The 27,645-nt window shown below is 40.5% G+C and overlaps 1 protein-coding gene across 11 annotated transcripts in view; it reads right to left on the reverse strand.

Annotated features, from left to right (window-relative positions):
- The window catches only part of KCNIP1 (potassium voltage-gated channel interacting protein 1), a 295,262-nt gene that overhangs the window by 49,522 nt on the left and 218,095 nt on the right, over positions 1-27,645 (reverse strand). Inside the window, exons 1-3 of one of the 11 annotated variants that reach the window (XM_017738172.1) lie at positions 6,315-6,475; positions 4,777-4,900; positions 3,712-3,848 (exon numbers count right to left, since the gene is read on the reverse strand). The exons of 8 other annotated variants lie outside the window; for them this stretch is intronic. In XM_017738172.1, the coding sequence (XP_017593661.1) occupies positions 3,712-3,848; positions 4,777-4,793 (154 nt within the window). In that variant the 5' untranslated portion in view covers positions 4,794-4,900; positions 6,315-6,475. Of the gene's footprint in view, positions 1-3,711; positions 3,849-4,776; positions 4,901-6,314; positions 6,476-27,645 lie in introns of those variants that run through there. 2 more of the 11 variants (XM_017738170.1, XM_017738169.1) reach the window with 2 other exon arrangements.

The raw sequence follows: 27,645 nt of genomic DNA on the forward strand, positions 1-27,645 counted from the left end.
TTTCCCTCTCTCTAGGGTGGGTCAGTTCTCCTTCTGAACCAAGATGAAAAAATGTTCTCTCACAAGGGCTTTTATATGAGAATACCCCTATTCCACATTTGGATTATTCAATACCATATCAAATTAGGAGAACAAGCCAGAATACAGATTTCACTGCAGGTCAGCTTGTATCATGCATGGATGGAGCACTGACTGCTAACCACGAACAAGCATAGGCAGAACTGTTCCATGAATACAACGTGCGGGTATTTGCTCACTTTTACTCATTTCACCTTTACACAGACACCTTTCTCACCTGTCACATACTTGACTTTGCTGGTGAAACGCTTCTGGGAAAAGTAATTCCTTCAGAAACAACAGACACTGGAATTACAGTAAATCGGTCTGCAAAGGAGGTATAAAAATACTCTTGCAGTTAATGCAAGGCAAATACCTCAACATTTGACTTGGCAGCTTATTTTTAAGGTGAGTATTTCTACTGCCATTATTTGAAATTAGTTGTCATCGTTGGAGATCTTAATTTATTTGTAATTATGTAATTGCAATCCGGTGACATTCTAGGAGTAAACTAAAAGCTCCCACAATATTCATTTTGTAATAAGGAATATCAACAACCATGTAATAACAAATACATGCCAATTTACATCTTCTCTCAATAAAAATAACTCTTTACTAAGCAATTTTTAATATTTTTTCCTAATTCTGCAGGAGGATTTCTAGGATTATGTGACAGCATTGATTTTAATGTAGCAGTAAAATCCATGTTAAAATTCCATCTGCTTTTCTTGATCCAGTAAAACAGATTTAATATATAAACTTTCTTTACTTTTTTTAAATCTTTTGCCAGCCTTTACTATTCATATTTTGAAGAAATCTGAATAAAGTGTCACAGTTGCTCATGCTAGTATTTTATCCTTAGCATTTCCTTTGCTAGATAAACTTGACACAGTTAGTGATCGAAGCAAGAATACAATCAGTGACTTGGGGGTCCCTTTATTTAAAAAAGTACCTCATTTGCATCACCAAGAAGTTATTTTCCTTCAAAATTTAGTGATACCTACATCCCTTTATGAAAAGATAATACAAGCCCTAAAGCACACTTAGCTGTTAAAAACCATATGCTTTACTAATCCAGGAAAACCTTTAAGACAAAAGAAGTTCATTACATTGAATCACTACAAGTCAAAGAGAGACCAAACCTTCCAATTAGTGAGAACAGAAGTATTTCTCTTTAGGTTATTTTGCTGAAGTGTCTGGAATAGCATTTGCAGTGAAGTTTTGTTCACATTCAATCTATCATGTCTTTAATCTGCAAATGTCACAACAAAACTCTTGTAGCCCCATGCAATCATACATCTAATTATCAGTTGTGCTTCCATTATCCCAAGAGGGCCTTTCTTTTTTCTAGTTTGGTACTAATTCATTTTCAATAGATGGCAAGAATTAACAATAAGAAAAAATAATTAGGAAAACATAATAAAATAATACACAAGGCAAAAACCATCACAGCTTCAGATTCTCTCTGGCTAAGGTAATATATCAAAAGCAAACAAAAGTCCTCAATAGAGCATAAAGCTGAATTCCCTCTTTACAGCCTGTATGATTGTTAATAAAGAAGCAGCCCACACTGAGAATCCGTGCACTGACAGACACCACTTTCCTCCCACAGCGGCTACACTCACACAGCTTTAAACACAAGCAAACAGGAGCTGGAAAACTTGAGTTCTCTTACCATCTGACAAGTCAATTAGCCCGAGGTAGTGCAAAAGTTTCAGAGAGGAGCACACCACCACCACAATCCCTAAGGTCTGGAGTCCCTCTGACTCGCCTTTAGTCCACATCCTGCAAGGCACCACACGGGTACCACTGGTGTGCCTGCTAACAACTGCCAGGCATCAGAGGCTGAGAAATCCTGTTTCAAGCCTTCCTTCCTGCTGCTCAGCTAAGTGCACAGCACATTCCACTCTTCCCCCTCTCTCACTCCCTCTCTTTCCCAACCTCTTCCCCACTTGCCTTTTTTTTTTTTTTTTTTTGGAAAATGCAAGCAACTTCTGCCTTGAACCGTAACCTATGGTTTTATTTTCTTTCACCTCAGGGTAATTCCCTCAGGAGTTTGCTCTGCTCCTGAACAACTGAGCACCGTGCTGCTAACCTCAGCAACATCTCACACAATTTTTAGGTTTTCTTAAATACCTGTGATACCAGTTACATTTGAGATTTTCTCAGTAATTCTGCCAATGCAGATGCTTTTTGTCAATGCCTCTTCTGTACTGCATAAGAGAATAAAGGACATTGTAGGGGAGGAAAGGGCTTTCCTTTTCTGAATGCCTCCCCTCGCCCACAACATGCTGGGATAAACAAATCACACTTCCCACATCCATGTGTGCACCCACACACAGCCCAGGAGCTGCAGAGTAATTCTGTCTGTTAGCAGCTCCTCTGGGGTACAGCTGGACAGGCAGAGTGCGCCCCTGGCATTTCCAGAGGAGCCACACCAGGGTGGGCCAGGCTGGCTGAACAAGCCCCCCTTGCAGGCAGCTGAGGCAGAAGAGGCATTTCCACCATTTCATCTCGCAGTGTTTCACCAGGCTGCTGGCACGGGGCAGCACTGTGGGCTGCTCACGAACCAATGATGTGTTTCCCCATTATCACCACAGATGAGAAAACACTTGGCAGAGTGAGTGTTTTATGAGGATGGCAGATGCAATATTTGCAACACCAGTAAAAGCTGGGTTTTTCAAGCATGCTATTAGATGCTGGTATTCCCATGCAGGAGAACAGAGGTCATCAATGCCTTTTATTTTACAGGACTTGGAGGCTGCCGATTCCCCCACTCCAGCCCAGTCCAGGCAATCAGAAGCTCCCTCTCCCTGCAGTCCTCAGTGAGCAGGGCAGGCTGGCTTTCACCCACCACACTGTTCCACGACCTCTCCTGGTGCTGCCTCTGCCTTAAACTGCTGGTGAACACCAACATCACGTGCAGAATGTCAACAGGATTTTGTGTATCACAGGAACTAAATAGTGCACTTGAATTGCTGAGAGACGCTCACAGTAAGGCCAGGTTGGAGGTGCAGAGTACTCATACACACTTGAGTGATCCAGTCAACAAGAAATGAACACTTTAATTTAATTTGAGCTTTGTTTCTGTATGCAGGTGGCCAAGGAAGAGATCACACTAGCAAACGTGTTATGAGGCTTCTATGCCATGGCCATCTACCTTCCCAGAGCTCAGTGGCATGATATCAAAGCCACTTCTCCTGATGAATACTTTAGACCAAAGGACTTTTTAGTGCTCAGTGGCATCTGCCACATTAGGTTTTCATTGCCCTGGCTGTATGACTGGCTGTAATGCCACATTATGTTTCATATCTCCCTGATTGACACATCCAGCTTTAAAACTGTCAAGGATCTGAAATCATTGTACTGTCAAATCTCTCCCAGATAAGGAGAGAAGAACTTGAAAGAGTAACACGGTAAGCAGACCTCAAAACATTTAGATAATTCCTTGGTTTACCATGTCCTGTTCCCATTAAAAAACCAAACATTACTACTACACAAAACCCCCAAATTAACAAAAAAACACACCCCCCATCACATGAAGTTTGGACATGATCGCAAAAATAGCCAGGTTTTTTCCTATCTATGGAAGGGATGTTTGTCAGATTTACTGGCTGACAGGTGGGCTTTGCACTTTTTTCTCGGACTACTTACGTTGAGAGATCCTAAAGAGCACACAGAATCCAAGAGCCCACTTCACCCACTTGTTCCCAGGCACTTTATTTACTTGCAGATACATTTGATCACAGTTTCTTCGCAGCAACGCACAAACCTCCTGAATCCAATTATGACTAAAAAAAAAAAAAAAGGAAACTAAAAAAACAACACTATACTGAGTAATAAAACTCAAAGCACCCGGCCCCCCAAAGATGTGTCTTGCAATTCTATGGATCTTTCACCATAATGTCCTAAACTCTGCAGCTCCTAAAGCCCTGCAGCAGCACCTTAGCAAGAGAAAGGGGAAGGACATGGAAAAGTGTGAGTTCATTTGTTTGTGTTACTGCAATTTATTCCAAGTCCAACATATTTGATGTTTTAGGTGTTCCTGACACAAGCAGCTCCAAAAAAACATGCAGTTTTGTTCCCTCGAGTTCTCACTTCTTGAAGAACTCGTGCATGCCAGAAGCTCAGGATTCATTTGACAAAATATCCAATGCTGTCAAGGCCAAAGCGTGATTTTTCTGAGGTTGAGTCAGTTTTCAAAGAAGCTTGGGAGGAATGTTGAATGAGAATTTTTCCATTCAGGACCTTCAGGCTGCTTTGGGATTATCCTAATGCCAGCAGTTCTTCCTGGATGCTGCTTTTTCTCTCCCACTTCCCAAAACTACTCAAAATTGTCACTTGGTTCATTCTTCACTTGTTCGTTTCTGCCCCAAGAACAGGGATTCCTTATGTTGGGCACATGTTGGGGTCATGCTGTGCTAATTTTTTATGGAAAATGCTGTTAAGTTGCCCGACATGCAGAGCACCAAGTACCTCCCCCCATCCATCCAACCACCTAGCTCAGAAGCCATGTATTGACCTACTGTTATGGTTTTTAATTAACCCAAATCAGCTTTCTGCTGTTCCCTAAACAGTCAAATAATCACAGGTGACTGACTGAAGAGCTGACTACAGATGCCTCACAGGAGGCAAATCCTATGGACCCAAAAACTTGTGTGTTTTCTCCATGATAAGAACTAATTTAAGTAAAAGATAAAGCTTTCCTTAACAGCTTACCTCCCAGCTGGGCCCATTCCCTAAAGCCACACTCATTCTTTGCTGTAGTATTGAGCTAATGAGAGAGATTGGTTCTGTGATTTAAACAAAGGAAGGCTATCTGGCTTAGTTCTCCAGTAGAAATCTGCACAGAAATAGAGGATCATCAACTCTTAACAAGAGGCAGAAATATTAATCAAGATATTATCAAGTATTTTATTTGAGTTGCGTCTGAAGCAATGAGAAAAACCAATGCCAAATAAATATTGTGACAATTTTTTAAAATTATTTCTACAGAATTCTACAATCTAAAAACCGTGCTGCATAATCAGCTTTTGGATTGATGCCTCCCGAACATTTCTAATCTGCTGCAAAATACATGCTGTCATCCTCAGAGAGGGTAGGTAGCTCAAGGGACTATGATTTTACCTAGAATCACACATGGAATAAATTGCACAGACTAGACTGCCTGGTTTTCTTCTGCAGCCACTGATCAACAGATTTTGCAGACGAGCAGCTGGAAGAACATTTTTCTAGTTATATGCAGACAAGGTTAAGCTCACCAATGAAGGAGTAAGCTTTGTTTTTGCCAAATCTCAAAAAATGAGGATGGAAAAAGTCTAATATTTAAAATACATATGTTCTGATAATAGAGGTAGATGTTCCTGCTAGTGCCTACTGTACGTATCTCTCACATGCAGCAAAAGGCGTTGAATGCCTCAATTAGCGGCAGAAAAGGTTTGCACAACATGCCCTGTGAGAATAGAAGTAGGAACTTCATAAAGATCAATCAAAATAACATGTAATGAGAAGGATTTTCTGGTAATAAAAGAATTGCTATGATGAATCATATAAATGATTTATGTAATCTATAATCAGCTCTTAAAAGTGGTTGGGGGAAAATAATGCATCACACAAAGGTGCAAAAATCACAGCAAAATGGAGAATAATATTCCCCTCAGCAGAAGCTTCTCCAATGACCAACCTATTTGGAACAGATTTACACTTTTGAAGAGGAGGATTTCTCTCCTCATTTTGCATTAAAACAAATGCAGCATGACATGTTCTCAGTACCCATACCTTTAAGAAAATCCCAGTGGTATTATGTGATCTGCCTGGTTTAAAATTAGAGTTTTGTAATTTTGATGGACTATTCCTTTGCTACTGTGTTATGATAAAGAATAAATAGGAACATCTGAATGATTCTTCTTGTACACTACGTTATTTCATATATCCCTGGAACAGTTCTGTTTACAGATCTGACACTCAGCAGTCCTGAACCGTCTTCTCATATGGCTGTTTGTCCATAAATCTATTTCCACTGCAGATCTCTGAAGCCCTTCTGCTTCTGCTTTGTTTTAGAAGTGGCATAATGAGATCACTCACTGCATGGCAGGTGGCTACAGAATCAGGAATATGAACTTACTGTTCCATACCTATTTATCCAATGAGTTCTTTTGTGTGTACCTAAAAGTTAGTGGGATTTGTTGCTGTTTTGATTTAAAGCTATTCAAACCAAAATGAAAACTAGGCCTTTCTTGTGATGTATTTTAACTTACCTAGTCCCAAGCAATGATATTTACTGCTTCAATTGAAGGATTTTTATCAGCTTGCCTTGGTCACCAGTCACTTCTCTGTCCTGTTCACCCCAGCTGATTAGGCCCCATGCATATTTCTCAGATTTCTCTGGATCTCACTAGCCCCAAGGAATTTGTGTCATCTGCAAATTGTGTGTTGAGAAAACCACTTATTGATAACTATTGACTGCAATTAAAAAAAAAAAAAAAGCTGTAAGTAAATTTAGAAGTTTGGTATTTAAGTAATTGATGATTTAGAGCAAGTCCATGCAATCTCCAGCTAAAGTAACAGCCATTCAGTGCCAGTGAGCTCAAGTCCCTGCCCATTTGCACCACTACAATTCCAGCCTGACCCCTCTGCCTGCAAATTAATTGGATTTCGTATCACACTGGTATTTCCCAGCAGTTATTCACCAGCTAGGATAATTTTTTTTTTTTAAGTCCTGGCTAATTACCACTTAATTTTGTCAGCAAAGGTACATTCGAGGTAAGGACAGAGGAATCACAAATACCTCCTTAGTTAGTTTGGATAACACAGAAATTTGGATGCTTTTCTATTAGTGCTGCCCAGGGAGCTGGGAATAAAGAGCTCAGTTCATCAGTTGCCATTTCCTTGCTGTGTGAGCACAGGGAAATAATTGGCAGCTGAACCCTTGTCCTGACATAGTTATCAATTTTTCTGCCATAACAAAACCAGCTATAATTCTTCAAAATTCCCCCATTAGTTCAGGTCTTCTGATTCATGTGAAGGTGCCGCTATCTTGGTTCTATCAGTATCTCCCTGCTTGCTGACAATGGTAGCTGGTTGTGGGGTCAAAGGACCCACAGACCCATGAAAAGAAGCAGGAGGACCTCGCGTATTTTTTCCTTTCAGAGAACTGTCTCGAGCCAGTGACTCCCAGCCTTCTTGTGAGCCTGTTGGCACAATTCACGTCATCAACTTCACAACACACAAGAATAGCTCTGAAAGGTTCCAGAAATCTAATCCATCATTACTGACTTTTTCCAGAAGAGCTGGCAGCACAGACAAGCATATCCCACCTCAAAGTTACCACAGAATGCACATTGAGAATTTGGCTTTACCCTGGACCTTATGATGGCAAAATCTGGTGAGTGTTAGCAATGCACACCCAGGTCATGAGAAGACCAGCAACTAACAAAGAAACCATGGAACCTTGAAGGACTAACCTGAACCACAGTTTACATGCACAATCTGAAACTGCAATGGGGACAATATATAATTAATGAAAAAGTAACCAGAACCCCCCAACTGTTAAATATCCTTGACAAGCTCTATTTCACTTTTTCCTTCTAGTTTTCACCTATTTCTCTATATTTTTATCTGTAAATCAACCCAGGTACACCAACCACAACAGCAAACCCAGCAGCCTCCTCTGACATCATGTCACTCTCAGACTTGAAGAAATGCAGTAGCTGCTCTCAGGATGGACCCAAGGAAGTCCTCCAGCACTAAAATTGTGATCCTTTCGTGCTGTTGCTGAGGCTGGATGGACTGCGAGCAATCACTTTATAACCTCAGCTGCACTAGGAGAGAAGACAGGGAAAGGCTGCAGGATATTTCTCATTGTCCGACTTTTAAACAGGCAATGAAAGTTGAGGAGGACACATGCTGTGAGGAAAAGAGGAGCAGAGAAGGTGAAAAGTTAAAAGAAGAAACAGGAAAAGAGGGTATTTCAAGTGAAATAAAGAACAATGCATAAGGGCATGCAATGGAAAGAACAGATCTGTGAGGGACAGGGATGGGACTATATACAACATGAAACTGCTCAAAAATAGAAAACCAGATGTGTCAATTATTCTGGAGGCTCATTCCCCAAAAAGGGAAAATGCCACTGCATGAGTCCATGCAGCCAACCTGTGCTGAGCCCCACATCCAGCTGAGTGTTCTCCCCAGAACCCGTACTCAGAGGTGAGCACACTTCATCAGCAAATACGCATCACTGATGAGTAACAGGCAGCCAAAAGAAGCTGCTAAAGCCCACAAATAACCAGGAGGACAGATATGCTTTGCAGTGGCAGTTTCTTGCTGACTGGATTTCTGCCACAAGCAGAGGAGATATGACCCCTCCCTTGCACTGGTGATTACTGCCAGGTTCTGGAAGCAGCTAAGAGGCATAAAGGTCAAAGCCTCTGCTACCAGGTCTGGCTGCAGTGATTTTCTCATCACAGGTAGATTTTTACCCATGTTATGTATTTCTCATGGGTATCAGATTGTCACAGCTTCATTCCCACTGTTATTAAAAGTGATAATTAATAATGCCGAATCTCTGAACTTGGACGTTTTTCTTATAGGCTTTGTTTTTCCACATTTAATTTAAATTAGGTATATGAGAATGATGATGAAAAGGTAGATTTAAGCCTCACAGAGACTTAGAAGATCGCAAGTTCTCATCACAGAAAACTGATACAGGACAAATCATGGGTTAAAAACAAAATCAAACTTGCTTAACTGATGTCATAGCCATACTTGACATAACTGCATTTATTATTTACAGTTTCTACAATGACAAATATCTTGTCTTTCCAATGCACACCAACTTGCTGATAACTGCTAGGATGCTTCTTCTGACCGTGCCTTTTGCTTATTCCAAATTTATTGGTAAAGCAAAAACTCTTGAGGGATAAAACCAGTGAAACCATCCAGCACTACATATGCTTTACTACTCTCACAGTCCCTCCTCTCTGACAGATTTTCTGACATCAGACAGAGCAAGATAATACAAAGCTGCTTATCGGGGGTTTTCACTAGAACTATGGGAATTTCCTGGAGTCTTCAGGCACCTCATAAATTTACAGATATGTTAGTTGGAAAATCAGGTATCACCTGCTGCAACCTGTTCCCCAGAGTAAGAGCTGCCTCACTGCCACCACAGCACTGCCTCGCTGTCAGAGTAGTCAAGTCTTGTCTTGAGGACAATAGAATCCAAGTAGTCATGAAAAGACAGTAAAAAATGGTATTCTGGAAGTCCAGAAGGTTTCTAAGAAATAGCCACCAAAGGACATCGAGTGCCCTAAAAAACATCTCTGCTGGTGACATCGGTGCCAAGCAGATGATTAGCAACTCATTTCTTTGTCTCGTGGAAGGTCTATGTAGTCATTCAAGGCAGGTATTAAGGAGAATGATTACAGTTCCCATTGCTCCACTACAGTAACAAGTGTCATTTAGTCAGTCATGGAGTAATCACAGCTCTGGTGGTCTCCAACCAAGATATCCCCCTTATTTACCCATTTCTCTTTATTTTTAAGAGGCAAACTGAAGAATCATTCTGCTCAGTGCATTTTAAACTCACTCTAGTGGTGTATTAAATCATTCATTTCTGCATAAGAATTATAAAAAATACTGCCCAGTAAAGGCCATCTCATACATTTTTCTTAGTAACAACAGGCCTAAGCACTGAAAAACACTTTCCACTTGAAGAATATTGTTTCTTTGTGTGTTACATTAAACTATGTTTTCTCACAATTTTTCACGCTCTTCTAGATTTCTTATTTTTAAGTGACCTCAAGCGATGAATACATGCACACAATATTCTAAATAAGCCTGTATTTCTTTCACTTACTGAACTGTTAAATGAGGAATAACCTTTAAATATTCTTGTTGACCCTTTCCTGGCATTTCGTCTTCATTTTGCCATCTATGCAATAGTTGCACTTAGGTTTTTATTTTATCATCTGTAATTTGTATTCCTGTTCCACACCCAGCTCAAAAGATTTAATTTGTTGTTTGCATAATTATACTAGACAGTGCCACAACTACTAGGAGATCAGAGTAATAAATTCATGAAAGAATTATGAAACTGTATAAAACTAAACATATTTTAGATACATCACAGTGAATTATGAAGTAGTACCAAACTATTTTGGATACATCATAGTCTCAAATTACACCTTCCCAAAAATTTTTGAAATCTGTACCAAGCAGCAAAACGTTCAGCAAACAAAAAGGCCAGTTTATAAAGCCATTCTCTGAGGTCAAACTTTCTCAAGTAGTTTGTGAAATACAGGCACCAAAGGCTAAAAATGCAGTTTATGCTGTAGTTCTAAACACACAGAGTAGGAGAACTTTTAGAGGGCTGTCTGGAAAGGGGGCTGGCTTTGCTTTTGCCAGCCGTGCTCCCACAAGTAGATTATGGCAGCAGCTCCATGTAACTTGCACTCAAGTAGAGGGGTCAGCTCTCAGAGTTAACCAGACTGTCCCTGATTTATGAATTACAGTTTAACTGCTCCTCTAGTGGCACCACTACTTAAATTCTGCTTCTTGACACAACACAGGTAGGCTGACATTCATGGAAACAAAGCACTTGAAGAGCACATGACAGAAACTATACTCAGGATGTTAAAGCTAAGGAGCAGTCTTAGATAACAAACCTCCTTCATGCATCTTCCCTTGCGTGCATCTAAAAATATTCCATGACCAAGCATGTATTATGCACACTTGAGCAGGTAGAAAACTCCCCAGGATTCCTCAATCCTCTTGAATCACAGTTCCATTTCCGTGGCTAAGCTGGTATCAGAAGTGTGGCTGGGGGTGCGTGTCAATTTCTTCAAAGGCCTCCAACACTCAAAACCCCAACCCGAACTTTTTTTACAAAAAAATGTTAGACACTTGAGAGCCAGCTCCTTGATAAGAGAAACATTCATCTGCATGAAAGATTTTGGATCTTATTACATCCTCTGAAGAAAAGACGCACCTCTTAGGCTAGTCCCAGCACCGAATGGGATAAAACCAGATTCCAGAATTAGGGACAGAGTTCAGTGCATTTTAGAAGCACTGGACCACAGGACTGGAGGGTTTCTGCCGCTGTCTGCAGAATGCCAAGAGTTCCACAGACTCCCACCCCAGAGCTCTCCGGGAACAGCTACTATACAGCACTGACACTGGTGCTGTGAGCCAAGCAGTTTCCCCTGTGTGTCCATATGTAAACGACCATGTGATGAGTTTTATCAGTTGTACTATGACATTTCATGATAAAAAACAAATGCACAGCATGCAAAGTACAGAGGTGAAAGGCCAAATCCCACTGTGAATTGTGCTGGCCCAGTTCCCCTGTCAATCTAAATTTTGATCACTTCAGGTACAGGAAGATCACTGTTCTCCAGGATGCTGCAACAGACTACGCGAAGAGCTTTTTAAGGAAAGCTTGATCAAATATGTCCATCTCAATTAACTAGATATTTTTGCAATGGTCCATAGTATTAATTGGAAATTTTAATAAACCTTTGTCTCTACTTAAATGTTCCTGTCAATTTGCCGATTGGAGCACATCCTAACTAATGGAAACAAATATGACAGAGGACACTACTTTCCCTGCTCTCCCTTCAATTTAATTAAATTACATCATATTAATTAATTGCAAGTTACATTCTCATGAAAAAAGCACAAAGCTTAATTGTCATTATTAAACTACGTATCAGTTTGGATGCATCAGTGCATGCTTTGCTACTGCTCAAAGACATCCTTGCTCAGGCCTTGAGGGCAATACACTTAGATGAAATGAAAGGGTATTTCACTTGTCAGTACTTTTTCTGTTCAGAGTGCTTTTGGGCAAAGAAAAAACCCAAAATCCAGCAGTGATTACATCCGGAGGTATTGGAGATAACAGTTTAGTTAATGTAAAACATGAAACACTCTTCAGTACGTTGAAGAATTCTTGGCTTGAGATTTCTCTGTCCTTAAGCATTTTATATCCATAGCAAGTAGCTAATTACTATTAACTCTTTTGCTAGTCATCAGGAAACACTGCACTACAATACACTTGGATTTCTATTAGGATTATCTTCCAGGTATATTTTGAACAAAACTATTGATATGAATTCTAGAGCTATATCTCCAGGTATCCCTCTGCTATTTCTAGAGGGGAAAAAAAAGATAGTACACGTCCAAACAACTCTCTACTCACCAACAAACTACTGAGCACGATCCCATTTTCATTGGGCCTAGAGAATTGAAGGATGCTTCTTTGCAGAAGAACAGCATGCAGGCTAACATTTGGGAAATGGAGGCAGGCAAAAATTGTTTAAATTTTGTGGCAAATCATGAAATCATTCTGCCAGTTTAGGCTTCTTAAGAAAGAACTGTAGCACTTGGGTGATGCAAATGTAACCATTTGAGCTACTGTATAAAGGTTTAGTTTGTTTTAAGGGAAGCTGGATGAACTATGCTGAGAAAACACCAAATTTGCTGTCCTCCATTCCCACTGTTTGGTGTAATATATGACTGTCAGGGGCAGCCTTTACAGACTGACTGTTGCCTTCAACCAAACTGGAACAGAGGCTTAGCTGGAAGCATTACTGTCTTTCTGCCTACTTTCACCATTTCAGCTGTATGGGCTGCTTACAAGAGGGATTGCTTTTAGATTAGAAGAAAAAGGCATCTAAATCTTAAGGCATCATGAAAAACTCATACATCATGGGATTTTTGGATTACGGGGGTTTTTTTTAAAAGATACATAAAAATATTTGTGAATATGTGAAGCTTTGTGAGCCTCAAAATTGTTCGCAAGCCTCTCAAATCATCCAGTTCCACAAAGCCCACTAATCCTGTTTCAGTGGCTAGCTCCAATATCATCAAAACAGGAAAGTGGAAAACCACTTGATTTCACACATGGGCAAACTGGCATGGATTGTGCTAAAGCAACTGATCTAAACAGGAAAGAATTTTCTAGTTTGTTGCCCAGGTTGCAAAGCTGCAATCTTCTGTGCTAACCCATACAAAAATTTGATTCCTGTGAGTTTCTCCTGGATACCAAGTAGAAAGTAGGCAGCCTGTAGTTGTTAGGATATAAGCACCAGTAAGCATTAATACTTAGGTTTCTTCAGACCTGGATATAAACTATTTTCCAGTGGAAGATATATACATATATATCTTCCTGAACCACAAAAGAGTGCTAGGAGAGTCAGTTAGGAATTAAATAGCATCTTCTCAACATAATCTCAAATCTACTAAAATTTCACTGTTATAACTCTAGAAGGAGAAGGTGAAGTTGGCATATTTATTCAATACATTCTGTCAGTTTATACAGTAATTGTGCTCAGAGGGGGCATTAGACAGCACAGAGACTTGGAAATGCCATGCAACAGCCTTAAACTTTAAGTGTCAGCTGAGGATTCTGGTTATTACTTGTTTATGGTGATGTTAACTGCACAGACACTCAGCCAACTTTGCTTTGGTCTCTGCTATAACTCCAAAGTACTGTGACAGGGGAACTAACTGTGCCACAAAGCTGACAAGGTTTTGTTTTGTGCTAACAAAAGCTAAACTGACAAATCTTAAACTGGGGCTGTACTTGAAAGCAAAGCTGCACCTTGGGTAATGATGAATTGCAAACGCTGAGCTGGAGCCTTCACAAGACCAATTTCTCCAATCAAGCTGTTGCTTAGTGTGCTGAAGGGAAAGAATACAGAGTCCCACGTGCACATCCATGCAGCAGTGAAGCAGGATCAACCCATCATGCTTTGTATCAGACACACACAAATGAATCACCAGGGTATCACAGGCCCCACTGTGACTCGGTGGGGCTGGTTGGCTGCAGATGCACAAGTGCTGGTAATATATGACCTGGATGGGAGGTATGGAAAGCTCTTTTCTGCACACGTGTATTCTGCCTGACTATCCATATAATAGTTTGGTTTTGCTGGTCACCGTTATTTCTTTATTTCTGTGCCTTTACTTTTCTCTTAGGCATATCTAAGTGAACACCACTTGGATACTGGAATTGTCCTTTTGTTGTTCTCACCTGGCTGAGGTGTTTCCGTGTCACCACCGTTACAGTACTCCTCAGTTACTGCTCAGTGACTCACATAAATGCTATTATTTGTGTGAAGCAATAGCTAATAGTGTTCAGTGTCAGCCCTTTGTTGTTCCTAACATGCTACAGGGAGTCACAAAAAGAGAGGAAAGATGTGTGTTAGCCCAAGCCTTCAGAAACCTGGTTGCTGTGCTGGGGAGAAGTTTTGAAACCACAGCCAAGTCACAGACGCCAAAATGCCCTGGTGTGTTCAGGGGCCCACCTGCCCTGAGCTCTGGCTTTGCTCCCCTTTCCCAAGCAGGTAACAGCACTACCTCAAGGGCTCTCCCCCACCAGTGCACTGAGTGCTGTGCAACACTAGGGAGTTACAGCGTGGGGCACTTACAGAGTGAAGTTCAGTGTGAACAGGGCAAATTGAAGCCATGAAACAACCACTGGCATCAGTCTAAACCTTAGCTCTAGAAAATAACTATGTCACTAAATATTAAATTTCAGCCTCTCAGAGCTCTGCAAATCACTGCCAATTTCTTCACATGCTGACAAGGACACTTGTCTTCCAGGAAGTCCTTTGGGATAAAACTAGATCACTTGCCCAGGTCTCATTGGCATTAATTCTAAAAAAAGTTCCTTGAAAAATAGTTCTGGTCTGCTCTACCAACAGGTAGGAAATAAATACATTTTCAGCTCACTGCATTGCAGAGATTCCCCAGTCTGGGGTCCCCTTTATATAATGGTGCTCAGTAAGACATCAGCTGCTGGGCACACTATCTTGTGGGTTTGCTGTGACTTAGGAAAGGCACATACCAACATTTCCATTTTAATAAAGAAATCAGAAAAAAAGCCATCAGGGGAACGTAGTTCCAGTAATGAGGAATTAACAAGTTTCTGTAATTAACCAATTATCTTAGCTATAATTCATTAAGAAGTTGCATGTTCTCATTTCATTACTTCTCCTCTCAGCCTCTGTTTTCCAGCTAATTCTAACTGCAGGAAAAGGTGGGAGAGGTAAGACCCAGCAGGACACTACTGCAACTGCTGCAGTATCAAGCATGCTCCAAAGCTGACCCACATTGCACAGTCAAGGAAAGCTGGAGGGACTCAGCTGCTGGCAGATTTGCCCAGAGACAGCTGCCATTACGCAGAAGATGGGAAATTTTAAGTAGTAGTCTGAACATAATATTGAACTAGTGATGAACTGGCCCAGATCAAGGCAAGGCCTGGCAGCATAAATCTCTGTGCAGGGTAAGCCTTGTGTATCAAAACATTCAGGATGCGCTATCTGGAGGCATCTTAGAAAGTTCCTCCAAGACCCTTCTCTACCAACAGAGCAAGCGCTCAATGCACAGCAAAAATCAGCAAAGGCAAAGAGCCCTTAAGTCACACACACCTTTTTATTTGCCTGTTGCTGGGTCTTAGCTCAAATATTAAAGCCTGATGTGTTCAAGGAGTGTTAGAGTAGCAGCTCTTCAGTTCTGCCTGAAAACCACTTACAGAGAAAGAGTGCGAAATTCCCTTTCACAGAAAATTTTTTCCAAGTTATCGGTTCAGCTCTCTGCCTCCTTCCTTTGTTTGTTAGGATTAAGGAAGGGAAAAAACTCATAAGCTGGTTTTGCTTCAGTTTCTGCTTATAAATCAAGCCATAAAATCTGTTTTAGCATCTGTGATCACCAGGGAAACATTCACTAGCTGGTTTAGGACCTGGCACTGCAATCGGGCCTTCTTATAGTATGGGATTATTTCCTGAGAAGCAAAGATCTCCACTTCCCAGCTATAACAAAATGGAACTAAATGCTGAGAACCTCACTTTTGTAGTATGTCTACAGATATTTTTTCCAATTCTGGATGATATGGTTTGTACACTGCATTGCTTAAATGAGGTTTAAATTGTGCAGTACAATAAAATTAAGCAAATTATTAAGAAAGGGGAGAAAGTGTCCACACAACCTGTGTAATAAGCAGATAGCAGCAAAAGAAAGCAAATGGGCAAATTGTTTTGGTATGAACTCATCTTGCGTATTTACCACGCAGGAGATAATTACTACTATTATTATAGAACTTTCACCTACAGTTTTGGAATATTTTACAAAGAAAACTCTAGTAAGAAAAATGAAAGAAAGCAAGAGAATGTTTCCCAGAGCCCTGAAGGAAAGCCAGGGACAGAGCTTAGGTTTCCTGAGTTTTTGAAGCAGCTTAGTTTGGTACTCTGCCTTCTTTCTGAACCCCTTAGTTCAAATTATACAGGCTCAGGTTCATAAACACCTTTGCCTTCATTTTTTTTCCTAATTTCGATACTGTTTAATACTGTTTTCAATGACTTATTCACTAAAGTCTATTTTCCTTTTGTTCAAAATCACTGATTAGAAAGCTTCACTATTCCTTGGTCATTGTTGACTAGTCTTATCCTTTAGAAAGCTTCAGAACACAAGACAGGAGACTACATAAAGGGAGAAAAAAATACAAGATAAAAGAAAGAAGGAAACAGTGAAAACTGAGTGATAAATCAAGACTAAAAAGAAGGGAAACATCAGATAAAAGCCAGTTTATCCATGCCACATGTGCCAGCCAAAGCTATGTTGCTTACTTGCCTAATCCTAACTAGAGATGCCTGCCTTTGGTTCAAGAAATGTGTCAATTTACTGAACCAACCTTGAGGGAAAATGCATTTCAAAGACAGAGAAAAAGTTAAAAATAGTCTTAATAAGCAGCTCAAAACCCAGGATGGATCTAAAGCATTTATCTAAATGCAAATACTTCTGCAGATACGAGGAGTATTGCCTAATATCAGGTACTTTTTGTCTAAATCTGCAGTTACCCATCACAAGCAATTCTGTTACCCCTGCAGGTGACACCAGGCACAGACAAAAACAGAGCACAGGCCAGCAGCAGATTCTCCCAGTAGGATTTCATTTCAAGGAATAATTTTCATAAACCCGTTTGAAATTCTGCTGAACAATGATCACACTTGGGCTCAACACTGAGCAAGTCACAGCAGCCTGCAGCTCATTAAACCTTACAGGCACCTCTTGAGGCCCTTTGCTTTTACCCAAGCAAACATCCACAAAGCCATTCTGAGTTACTTTCCAGAAATTAACTGAGAGCATCACAGAGCTGGTACAATCTGGGCCAGAAGATTCCTAAAAAACCTGGAAGTCAACTTTATGGAACAGGCCTTAAGGGAGCAGAATTGGAAAGATGTCCTCCTTGTCAACAGAGCAGATCTCATGAGCAAAGCGGAGATTGGGGCTGTCTTGGCCACAGTGACCACAGAGCCATCAAGTTTAAAACCTCCAGTGACAGGAGGAAAAGTCCCAGAAAAATATCAGCTCTGGACATGAAGAGAGCAGACCTCAGGCTGCTCAGGGAATTAGTAAGGTCCCCATGGAAAATGCTTTGCATGAGTAACTTGAAATACTAATTTCTCACTGCTCAGGAGAAAGCAACAGTTTTAAAGTGACACAGAGAAAGGCAATCTGTAACAATAAGGAGGCATTTGCATTTTGTGGTCTACCCAGAAAACCCTTCGAGGGCAGGCACACTTTGTAAGAATTTTTCATAAATTATGTCCAGCATCAATACAAATGGACAATTAATTAACATGTATTTGGAAAGTAATACTTCTTTTGCACAGAGAATTTTTTAAAAGCTCTATGTAGACAGAGAATAAAATAGCTGTAGCTGAAAAGCTCAGTACAGCAGATTTAATAACCTTCTTTCAGATACATTATAAAGCTATTAAATGTCTGCCATTCAGGTAATTATTGGAGGTTTGCCATTTATTTTACTGTCTTCAGGCCAAGACATGAGGAAAAGGGAAGGGGAAAAAAAGAAACCAAGACAGGAGGGGAAGTTAATGGATCCAGCCAAGGAATTCTTCTCAGTAATTATGCCTGATTAGAAATTTGTCTGCTTCAAAGAACAGAAACCTGAACCTTTATTAGTAATAAGAGATCTCAGGTTTCTAATTAACTGAAAACAAAAGTACCACACATTTCACGTTGTACCTTCTTGTCACACACAATCACTGCTTTCAAATTACTCTCTGAAGGACTAATTTGTGCATGACATGACAGAGAGAAGGACAGGGAATCTTAAAAATAAAATAATTCCAGTGGTTCAGGAAACACAGTTTTCCTTGTCTAGAAATCAGGTGGTTTAATTGATCCTCTAACTACCCTAAACCTGCCCAGATTCCAGAGCAGATGTGCAGACTTTTTATGCATACCTGCATGTGAGAGGGAATAAACCCAGGCTCACTGTGAAGCAAACCAGGAAAAATATTTGAATTTAGGCTTCCCCCCCCCCTCCATGAGTAATAAGCTTAAGCTGCACAAAGCTGGGGAGGACGGCTGCGTGGCTGAGGGCTGACTCTGTGCAGGGTATTTTCAACAGCACATTAACACACTTTCCCCTTGTACCTCTGGAAGGGCATAGATGTCACCTTCTTTAAGAAGGGAATTGCTTCTTATGCTTTTACCCTCTGTGCACTGGGAGTAAATGTTGGGAGTTCCCAGTTGAAGCCAGAAGTCCCAGAAGTGAGAGACCTACTGCAAACACCATCGTATGAGAGCCTCTGCCCACAGGAGCCCAATCTATAACAAAAAGGTTCTTGATTTCTGTGTGCCAAGACTTATCCTTCACTTTCACTGAGGCTGGCAAGGCAGGGATGGGACCTGGAGATCTCCACAGAGCCAAGGTATCTGGAGGACACCTGAACTCAGTGGAGCCTGGACATTACGCTTGCCTCAAAAAGACAGTTTCCAAGTACCTGGCTGTGAAATTCTGTCCTTGGTAGTCAATTTGCATTTGGCAGCCTCTGTATCACCTTAACTGAAACAACATTTCAGAACAGCAACAGTCCATGCACTGATTCACATGATGTCCTAACTTAATCTAGCTCCCAATTTTTCAATTTCTATCTCACTTTTGCAGGTTATTAGGACATTGTCTGCCAGCATTACAAATGGCAGAAAATACATTACTTCCATTTTCCTGCTAGATAAGATTTCATGCAGAAAGCAGTCTCAGTAGCAATGCACTGAGAGGAAAATAGAAGCAAATACATCCTGCTCAGCTGGGCTGTTCACTTCATCCCAAGAGATGAGTTTAGCTCATCAGCAAGCACAGAACAAATGCCTCATATTGCTTACAATTAGTGACCTGTGCTAAAGGCCAGGTACATATTTCACAATCCAAAGGTTCATCCTGTTGAAGGTGAAGATAAAATCTTCTTGACATCTTCCTGCTGGCATGGTAGCAGGCACACACTCTCTCCTACTGACTCTGGCACTACTTGCACAGCTACACCATGCCAGCAAAGCTCTGTACAACACTGGCCACCCGTGTCCTGGAGTGCAAGACAGTTCCCATGCAGCTACAAAAGGTACTCCACCTCCTTGCTGCTGCCCAGAGAAACTGCCTGGAAATCAGTGCCAGAGTCACTGCAGCCTTGGTAGACAGAGAATACAAAGCCAGTGCCCCATCAGAGGGGGAGCCCAGGACTGCCACCACCTCTGTCTGAAGCAACACACTACACCTCCCTGGTGCAGAGCAGCACAGAAAATGGGTGTGAAAGAGGGGGCACCAAGGTCATCCAAAGCTGGAATCACAACTGCATACCAGTAACAAAGGGATAGACAAGGCTGTTTCAAACACCAGATGGGGAAACAAAAGACCTACTCCTGTCCTTGTAGGGCAGGGGCAAAAAACAACAACAAAAATCACAGTGAGAAGACTGAACCCGAGACAGGGCATAAATGAGGGTATACAGACCTACCACAGATGAATATAAGAGTGTTTCTGCAAATCCATGCAAGAGAGCAGGGTATTTTGAAGACTAATTCAAAGTGACTGGATACACATTAGGAAGTTCCATATTCACTTGAAATTCTGGATTACATAACAATTGAAATTGTAATTAAGTGTTGGCTAGAGAAGGAAATAGTGAATCCACATTTTCTAGGGCATTTGGATGTACCTGCTGTGTACATAAGCTCTTGTAACATGACACTGAGAAGGAAACCACAGCAAACTTCAAGGCTCCAAGGGACCACTGAACAACACAATTCTTCCACTGTCCTAAAAGAGAAATCTGACAACTCACTACAGCAAGACTGATTGTCTGTCCTTTCCTAGATAGTCATCAAGCTACCACTGGATCACAAGCAATTTCTTCATTTTGGATATGAGCTGTAACACACAGTTTCCCCGTCAAGGGAAGCAGGCATTGGTATTTAGATACAATCTCTTTTCAGCTTTTCAGATCTTGGGTAGGAACTCTGAGGGGATCATAAACCACACTTACACTTTAGCTTATGTCTGACCTTACAAGTTTTACAGCACTAAACATAAATCTTCCACGTTGTTGAAGATGGCACTGGTAAGTTTTGCAAAGAACCTCACTACCTGGCAAAGTCTGAGCCAGGATATTTTTGTGCTTGATCTCTTTGCTGACATTATCAGCAAGAACATGCATTACATCCAGCTGTGAAAGCAGACAGAGAAGAGCTCCCCCGGCCAGTGACAACTGGAGTAAGACTGTCTTATTTCACAGATGGTAAATCCAAGTTATTATCTGGTAATGAGAAAGCCAACATTTAATCTATCATGAACGAGGACAGTCAAAACCAGGATGTCTATCTCTACTACATGTCCAATGGAAACTAATCACATGCCAAGAGGGCAAATCTCATTCTCCGTTATAGGCAGCACACTGAATAACAGAAGTTTGTAAACTTCCTTTACCCCCTGCCAGAACAATCATGAAGTCATCCTTACACTTCTTATTTCATCAGACTACATCAGAAAAGCCTGATTTATTCCAAGAAAAATATAACATTCACTTTAAGTTCTCTTTCTTCTGTTAAATACTTAATTTTGCAATTTCATCTCATTCTTCTCATGTAAGATTGAGACATTAACATCTTTTTTTTTCTTACACAATATTACAGAACAACTGATGCTAGGAAGATGATGGAAAGCACTGTTCAGAGCTGGGTTAACTACAGCAGGGTAGTTTAGAGTCAGGCTTGGGCTATTTCCAACAGATACTCCTCAACCCATAAGATTAACCTGTTCCAGTGTTTGACCTAACATGTGCTGGAGTCAGCAAGCAAACTTCTACTGACCTCAACACGTAGTGAGTTACCTTGCACAATGACACTCGTTATTTATGCTCGTAAACACTCTGTAAAGATCATGGAGGTTTTTTTGAAATCAAGTGGTTCTGCCTTCGACTTCATAAGACAGTTTGATGGAGTGGTATGGGAAGTGTACATAAATAATTCTAAACAAGTTGAAGTTAAATAGCTTGATGTCTTTATCAATTTTCCATGTCTCATTTAAAAACAAAAAACAATGTAAATCTGTCAAACACACTCATAGCTCTCAACTTCAAAGAACTTGTTTACTGTTTTATACTGAATTTATCTATATATACTTTAGTTTAAGGACTTTTAATAATATTAAATAAAAAGGCCTTGGCTTAAGACCAGATTAAGTGTCACTGTAGTAATTCAGTAAGTGAATCAAACTCAAAAAAATAGCAGAAAAGCTACACAGTTTATATAATCACGTAATGACAACAGTTTTCTGAAAATTGGCATGGTACTCTTCCAGATAACTACAAAAACCCTCCACCAACCTTTCATTACCTACAACAAAAGCCCAGAGCAGGGTTTTGGGGCTAGGAAGAGAGTCCTTCACTGAAAAAGACAGCAGAAATAATGAAAAAAAGTCAAAGAAAATTAGTATTTCAGAGCAACAAATTTTGCCAAAGCACCAAGATTTTCTCACCTCCCCCTGCCCCTCATTTAGATTCTTAAGTCTCGTATACAAGTGGTTTTTGCTGCCCCACCTTCCCTGCCCTCAAAGAGTCACAGCCCACACTGGTCAATGCATTTGTAGCATCAAGAAAAGCTAAATTTTGTAGCTAAATCTAGGCAGTTTGGATGGGGGAAGTGAATTGTAAGGGCAAAAGTGGCTTTGTGTCCTTTTGCTTCTGTTGAGGAGACAAGCACAGGCTCATGGTAGCCCCTCATTTTGCCTGATGAGCCCATCAATCTAAGGGAATCTGTTTCAAGTTTCTGGTGATTCAATATATTAATTCCATTCTCTACCCCTTAAAAGGAAATAACTTCTACTGTCTTACAAAAAGGAACTGTTCTGGGACAAAATATATACTTAAATTGTTCAAAAGTGAAAATCTCCAGTCTGCAAGGCGGCTCCTCCCTCAGCAGGCTCTGGCAGAGCAGGCAGGACACTCAGTCACAGCGGCAGCAGAGGCAGCACGGACAGAACAGCCCTTGCATTCCTCAGGCTCTGCTGTGCTCTGCAAGACAGGTTCACTCTTAAAGGAAGGACTTTTCCAGACCTTTCCCCCTATCCCCCCGCCTCCCCAATCAATTCTACTCCTCCCAACTCCTATTTTACAGAGGACTTGAGATGAAAATTTTGCTTACTTATTTCATCGCAGCAGTGTTAATAGATATTATAGCCATGACAACGACAGCATGGGCAAAACTCAAGTGTAGGAATGAGGTCTGGGGAAGGGCTAATGAAGGAACACTCACAAGGTTTGACGCTGTGTTTGTACAGTTCTTTATTATTCACTTGGTATACTCTGAATGTGCAGCAATGCACAATATTAGGTTTTTTCCCTAATTGAAACCTAAGTAAAAGTGGTATTTACTAGACAAATTATGGTTTAATTAAAAAGAAAGCATTTCATAACTAAGATACAGCCATAAGAAGCAATTGCACAAGCCTTCAGAGATCCCCGAAAGCTGTGGTCAGTCCTTTTATAAAGGAGGCTCAATTTTGGAGTCCTTCAGCTAATTTTATTAGTCAACTTGCACTTTCTTACACAAGACACTCTGTTCCACTCATGGAGGACTGCTGCAAATAAGTCAACGTTAAGCTCACCTGTCCAGTCTGGATAGCTCGCTTATCTCTTTTTCTTACCACATCTCATAAGCAGCTAGTAAATACAAAATACTTTGAAGAGTTTTTATTTTTTAAGAAAAGTTTTCTGCCTCAGCATGTTCAAGTTAATTATTCTGTAACACTCAGGGCTCGGGAAAAACACTCTCACAGTAGCATGATTAAAAGTCAACGCAATAATAGTGCCCTGCCAGCTGTAGCACTAATTGGATTTCTTAATAGGATCGGATTGAAAAGGTTTAGTTTGGATTTTGCTGAGGGAAAAATAAATGAGAGACAAAATGAGAAAAGAAAGACTGATCCAGATATCAGATACAGGTTTTTCTCCCAGTTTGCCCACTCACCTCACAAGCAACACGGGACAAATCACTTTTGTCCCCAGGCAGCTCAAACAAACATCAATTCTGACAACCACTTATTTATGCAAAACACTTCATTACTCTTGGACTGATCTTCATACTGTACAGAACTATTGCTAAAACCGTCACTAAATGAGAATGGACTTCAGTTTGCCACAAGAAAGGCACAAAACCCCAAATGAGACAAGATGCTATAATAGCCAGCAGGTGTGGAGACATGAGTATAATTAAAAGCTTTTATCTACTAAGTACTGGTTATATGGTCACAGCAGCTATAATGAAATGCTGGAGCAACAGTTCGAGTGATCTCTTTTCTGACCCTTTACCTCATCAAGCTGTTCTACACTTGAATTTTTATGGGTAAAATTCCATAGCTCCAGCTTCAAACTGATGGAACAGGAACTTTCTATTTCTCTCCGTAGAATCTCAGCTGTCAGTTGCACATCTTGGACCTGCAGACCTGAACTTAGATGCTTTTTTATTTTTAGATGCTTCAGTTCTTTACTAGCTACATGATCCTTCTGCAGTTCTTTGTTATCTATGTTATAAAGGAAAAACCAAGCAAGAACATTGGTTCATCTCTGAGGACACAGGTACTACACTTTTGCCATCAATGCATTGCTGTGAGCAACCTTCCTGGGCAGGCTAATTTCATGTTGAAGATTTGCTGAATCAGAATATACTAGAAATGAGGAGGGTCATTTGAACAGAAACCATGATTTATTTCATGCATAATTGTATTATTTATTTCCCTGAGGTCTATGATTAATTTGAATGCTGAATTATTTGATGGCACTGAAATGAGAAATTAGGTTGTTTGCTACTTCTGACAACAGATGAATTGGGATTTTGGAATGTTTCCATCCATTGCTACAGCAGAGTAACCTTTGATTTGCCTTCTAAATCAAGTTTGTATAAAACATACATTAAAGAAACTTGCGTCTTTTGAGGGAACTGCTAAGGAAAAAAAAAGTAAAAGCCCTATGGATTAAAAGTCTTTTATTTATCCTCAGAGCAGGCACAAAGAGCACATCTGTGCTGTGTCTCCAGCCAGAGCTGCTACCTGCACTATCCCTGCTCTTACGTTTCCCCTGTGAGATGTCTATACCTGCTGTCACTAAGCAATCTGGTACATTATATGTAGAAGAGGTTTTGCTACTTTCATTCAGATGAAGCCATTTCTTTAAAAAAAAACCATGTTTACTAAAGCAAATATAGGACAGATTTTAAGACAGCTGTCAGGTCACTGAAATCAATCCCTCCCTGCACTGCACAGAACATTGATGGGATTTGGTCATTTTCCTTCCCCTCTTCCTTCACTGAAAACTGTGTTTTCCTTCACAGCTTTTCTGATACTACATTGCTGCATCACAGGGTCTTTTGGCTAATTGCTGTAGGAACAGAAACCAGCAGTTCCCATGGACCACCCAATTAGCACCCAGCAACCGTGAGCCAGGCTCAGTGCACACACATTCATCACAGCCCTCAGGAAGGGCAGTGTATAAAGAGTGATCAATGAAATTCATGCTCCAGAGTGAAGCATTTCTGCCAGGTGAAGACCACAAGCATGGGTTTTCTGCTCTCATCCTGGGCAATATGTAATGAGCATTGATGCATGCAGTGCATTTCCCAGCTCAGCTACAAGCCACACTAGAAAATTATAGGTGCTGCTTTCCCAGCATCCTAAGTGTGCTCTGAGAGGCACTCCACATGACAAAAGTGAAAATGCTAAGTTTTGAATTGATCAAGCTGGCTGTCACCTGCTGTCATGGCTTAATTGCAGCCAGCAGCTCAGCCCCATGAGGCTGCTCCCTTGCTCCCCCTCAGTGGGATGGGGGACAGAATTGGAAGCATAAAAGTGAGAAAACTCATTAAGTGAGATAAAAAGTTTAATAACCCTGGTCAGGGTGAATAATGTTTCCATTTGCATCACTTGTCTTGGGGTTTATTTCTTTTTGTTACTTTCCATTTCGTTATGGTTTATATTTTTTAAAGGATTCCTGACAACACGTCTGGACCACAGTACACTCAGAGGAGTTCTACTGTATGTTTGTGAAAGCCGAATTATTTCATTTTCTATTATACTTAAATGGCACTAAGCTTGTAAAAGGTATTAGACTTGACAACTTACATTTTGTGACCTTCGTTCATGATGGTCAGTTGAATTTTATCAGTCTCTCTCAGTGCCTCAAGAGAACCATTTTTGGTTATGTTTGCATATAATTTACCGGAATTTCAATTAATTTCCTGATATAACTTACTTCACACACTTCCTAGAACAAATGCTTTTTAGATTCATGCAAACACACATAGGCAGTAGTCCAGGTACCTACAGTGTCTGTGTCACATGCACCTTGGCTAGAAAAATGGTGTTATATTCATCTCTGGACAATAAGGAGCACTTATCACCCTCCGAGGAACCAAGAAATAAGTTTGCTTGGTGACACTCTGCTGCAGTGTTTGCAATGCCATCTGCAGGAAAGCTTTCCTCAGCTCAGACCAACCTCTAAGAGCCAAAACGTTGCATCACTCTGGGAAGGCATTTGGCCTAGAATATTCAAGGGTTATTATATCTTCAGCAAGGAAAACTCAAGAATAGATTATTTTCCCCTACACAGTTGGAGGGGAGAGTTCAGATGTAAACTGCCATTAAAATACCTTTAAAAAGTGTGTTTGATACAACAGTCTGAAATTCAAAAAATAAGACTTCTCTGCAGGAATACACATTGTGATATATTTTAAAATGGAAGTTTGGGTGGATTTTTTAATGTAACTTCTCATCAAAAGCATCATTCTCTAATGCATTTCACAGTTCATTCATGCTGAGAAGTACTTCTTATCTTCTAAACCTCCAGACTGTTAGGCTGAACAAAATGCATACAAATTCGCTTTTAACTGTTTCAGCACATTGCCAGAGGGATTTCCCTGATTCCCAAGCAGCAGCCATTTAAGCTGGAAAATGAAGTAAAAATCCAAGTAATTTCATCTTCACTGTTATTTTAATCTAAATGAATCAGTTCAGTTTGAACATTGTTAATGAAGGCTCTCTTTTCTGTCTTTCAACTGCAGTAACATGGCAGCTGTGGTTTAACCTGATAGGAGATGTAATAAAGACAAGGTTTGGAGAATCTAGAGAAGAGGGATCATGAAGGATTTTGAGGAGACAGAAACAGAGCAAGGATAGGAACTTGTTCTATTCTACTCCAAATCCTCAGTCGTACGTAATATGTACCTAATTTTACAAAAGCTAAGAATTCTAAGGATTAAGAAAATATTAAAGAAAATATTTTTACTGTACAACTTTTCCCTAAACAAGTTACTGTTTACTTTCACAAGAGACAACCACACAACTAAGTTTATGACTCAGTTCATACTGCTTTGCTCCCCTGCCTTTATCTCCTGCAATATTCTTTGGGAACAGAACAAGCTGACCTCCCATACTGCACTCGGCAGGCTACTAATATTTATTCTACTGTCCACCAGGATTTTGCCTGAAGTCAAAACTAAGCAATGCATTTAGCTCAGCTCCAGAGCACTCCTGCTCTCTACAAGCCTGATCCACCTGTGCAGCTACACAAACTCCTTGGCAAGGAACTCAAGATTTTGCTACACTAAAACAATTAGAAAGTCTATTTACAACTAAATAAGCAATAAAGAAAAAGCAATTTACGAAAAACTGTTTCAGAAGCACTCAATATCATTCAAAAAACAAAAAGGTTTTGAAAGTCACACATTAAAATTTTTAGCCTGAAGGTATCTGTAGAAATAGACTATTAAATAAAGAGTTTTACTTGAGAATAAACAAGACAAACATACCTGAGACAGGTGTACTGCATATAAGTATTCCTCCACACTATTCAAGGATTCTGACCTGGTATCCAGCCCTCCGTGCACCAGCACTCAGCTCAGGTGCTCACCCAGCAGCAAGGGCTGCTCCTCAAAAGGGCCATGTTTCACACAAACACACTTTTCCCAAGCAGAAATGCTGCATAGTGAATGGACCCCAAAAGTAAGACTAACAGTATATAAGCAAACGTTTAGCAAATATTTAGCAAGTATTTGCTAGCATTCAGCAAAGAGATAGATATACCCCCAGAACACACATCGAGACATGCCGCAAACTCAGGTGTTCATTACCCTGGAATGTATCTACCAGGTTTAATGGAACCACCTGCAACTAAACTCCGAACAGGCGGGCTGAGTTACGGGAACTGACAGGCTCCCACCTCCGCACGGCTCTGCCGGCGG

Source organism: Corvus brachyrhynchos, unplaced genomic scaffold, assembly GCF_000691975.1.
Source record: "Corvus brachyrhynchos isolate BGI_N302 unplaced genomic scaffold, ASM69197v1 scaffold616, whole genome shotgun sequence".
In the NCBI taxonomy this organism is placed as follows: domain Eukaryota; kingdom Metazoa; phylum Chordata; class Aves; order Passeriformes; family Corvidae; genus Corvus; species Corvus brachyrhynchos.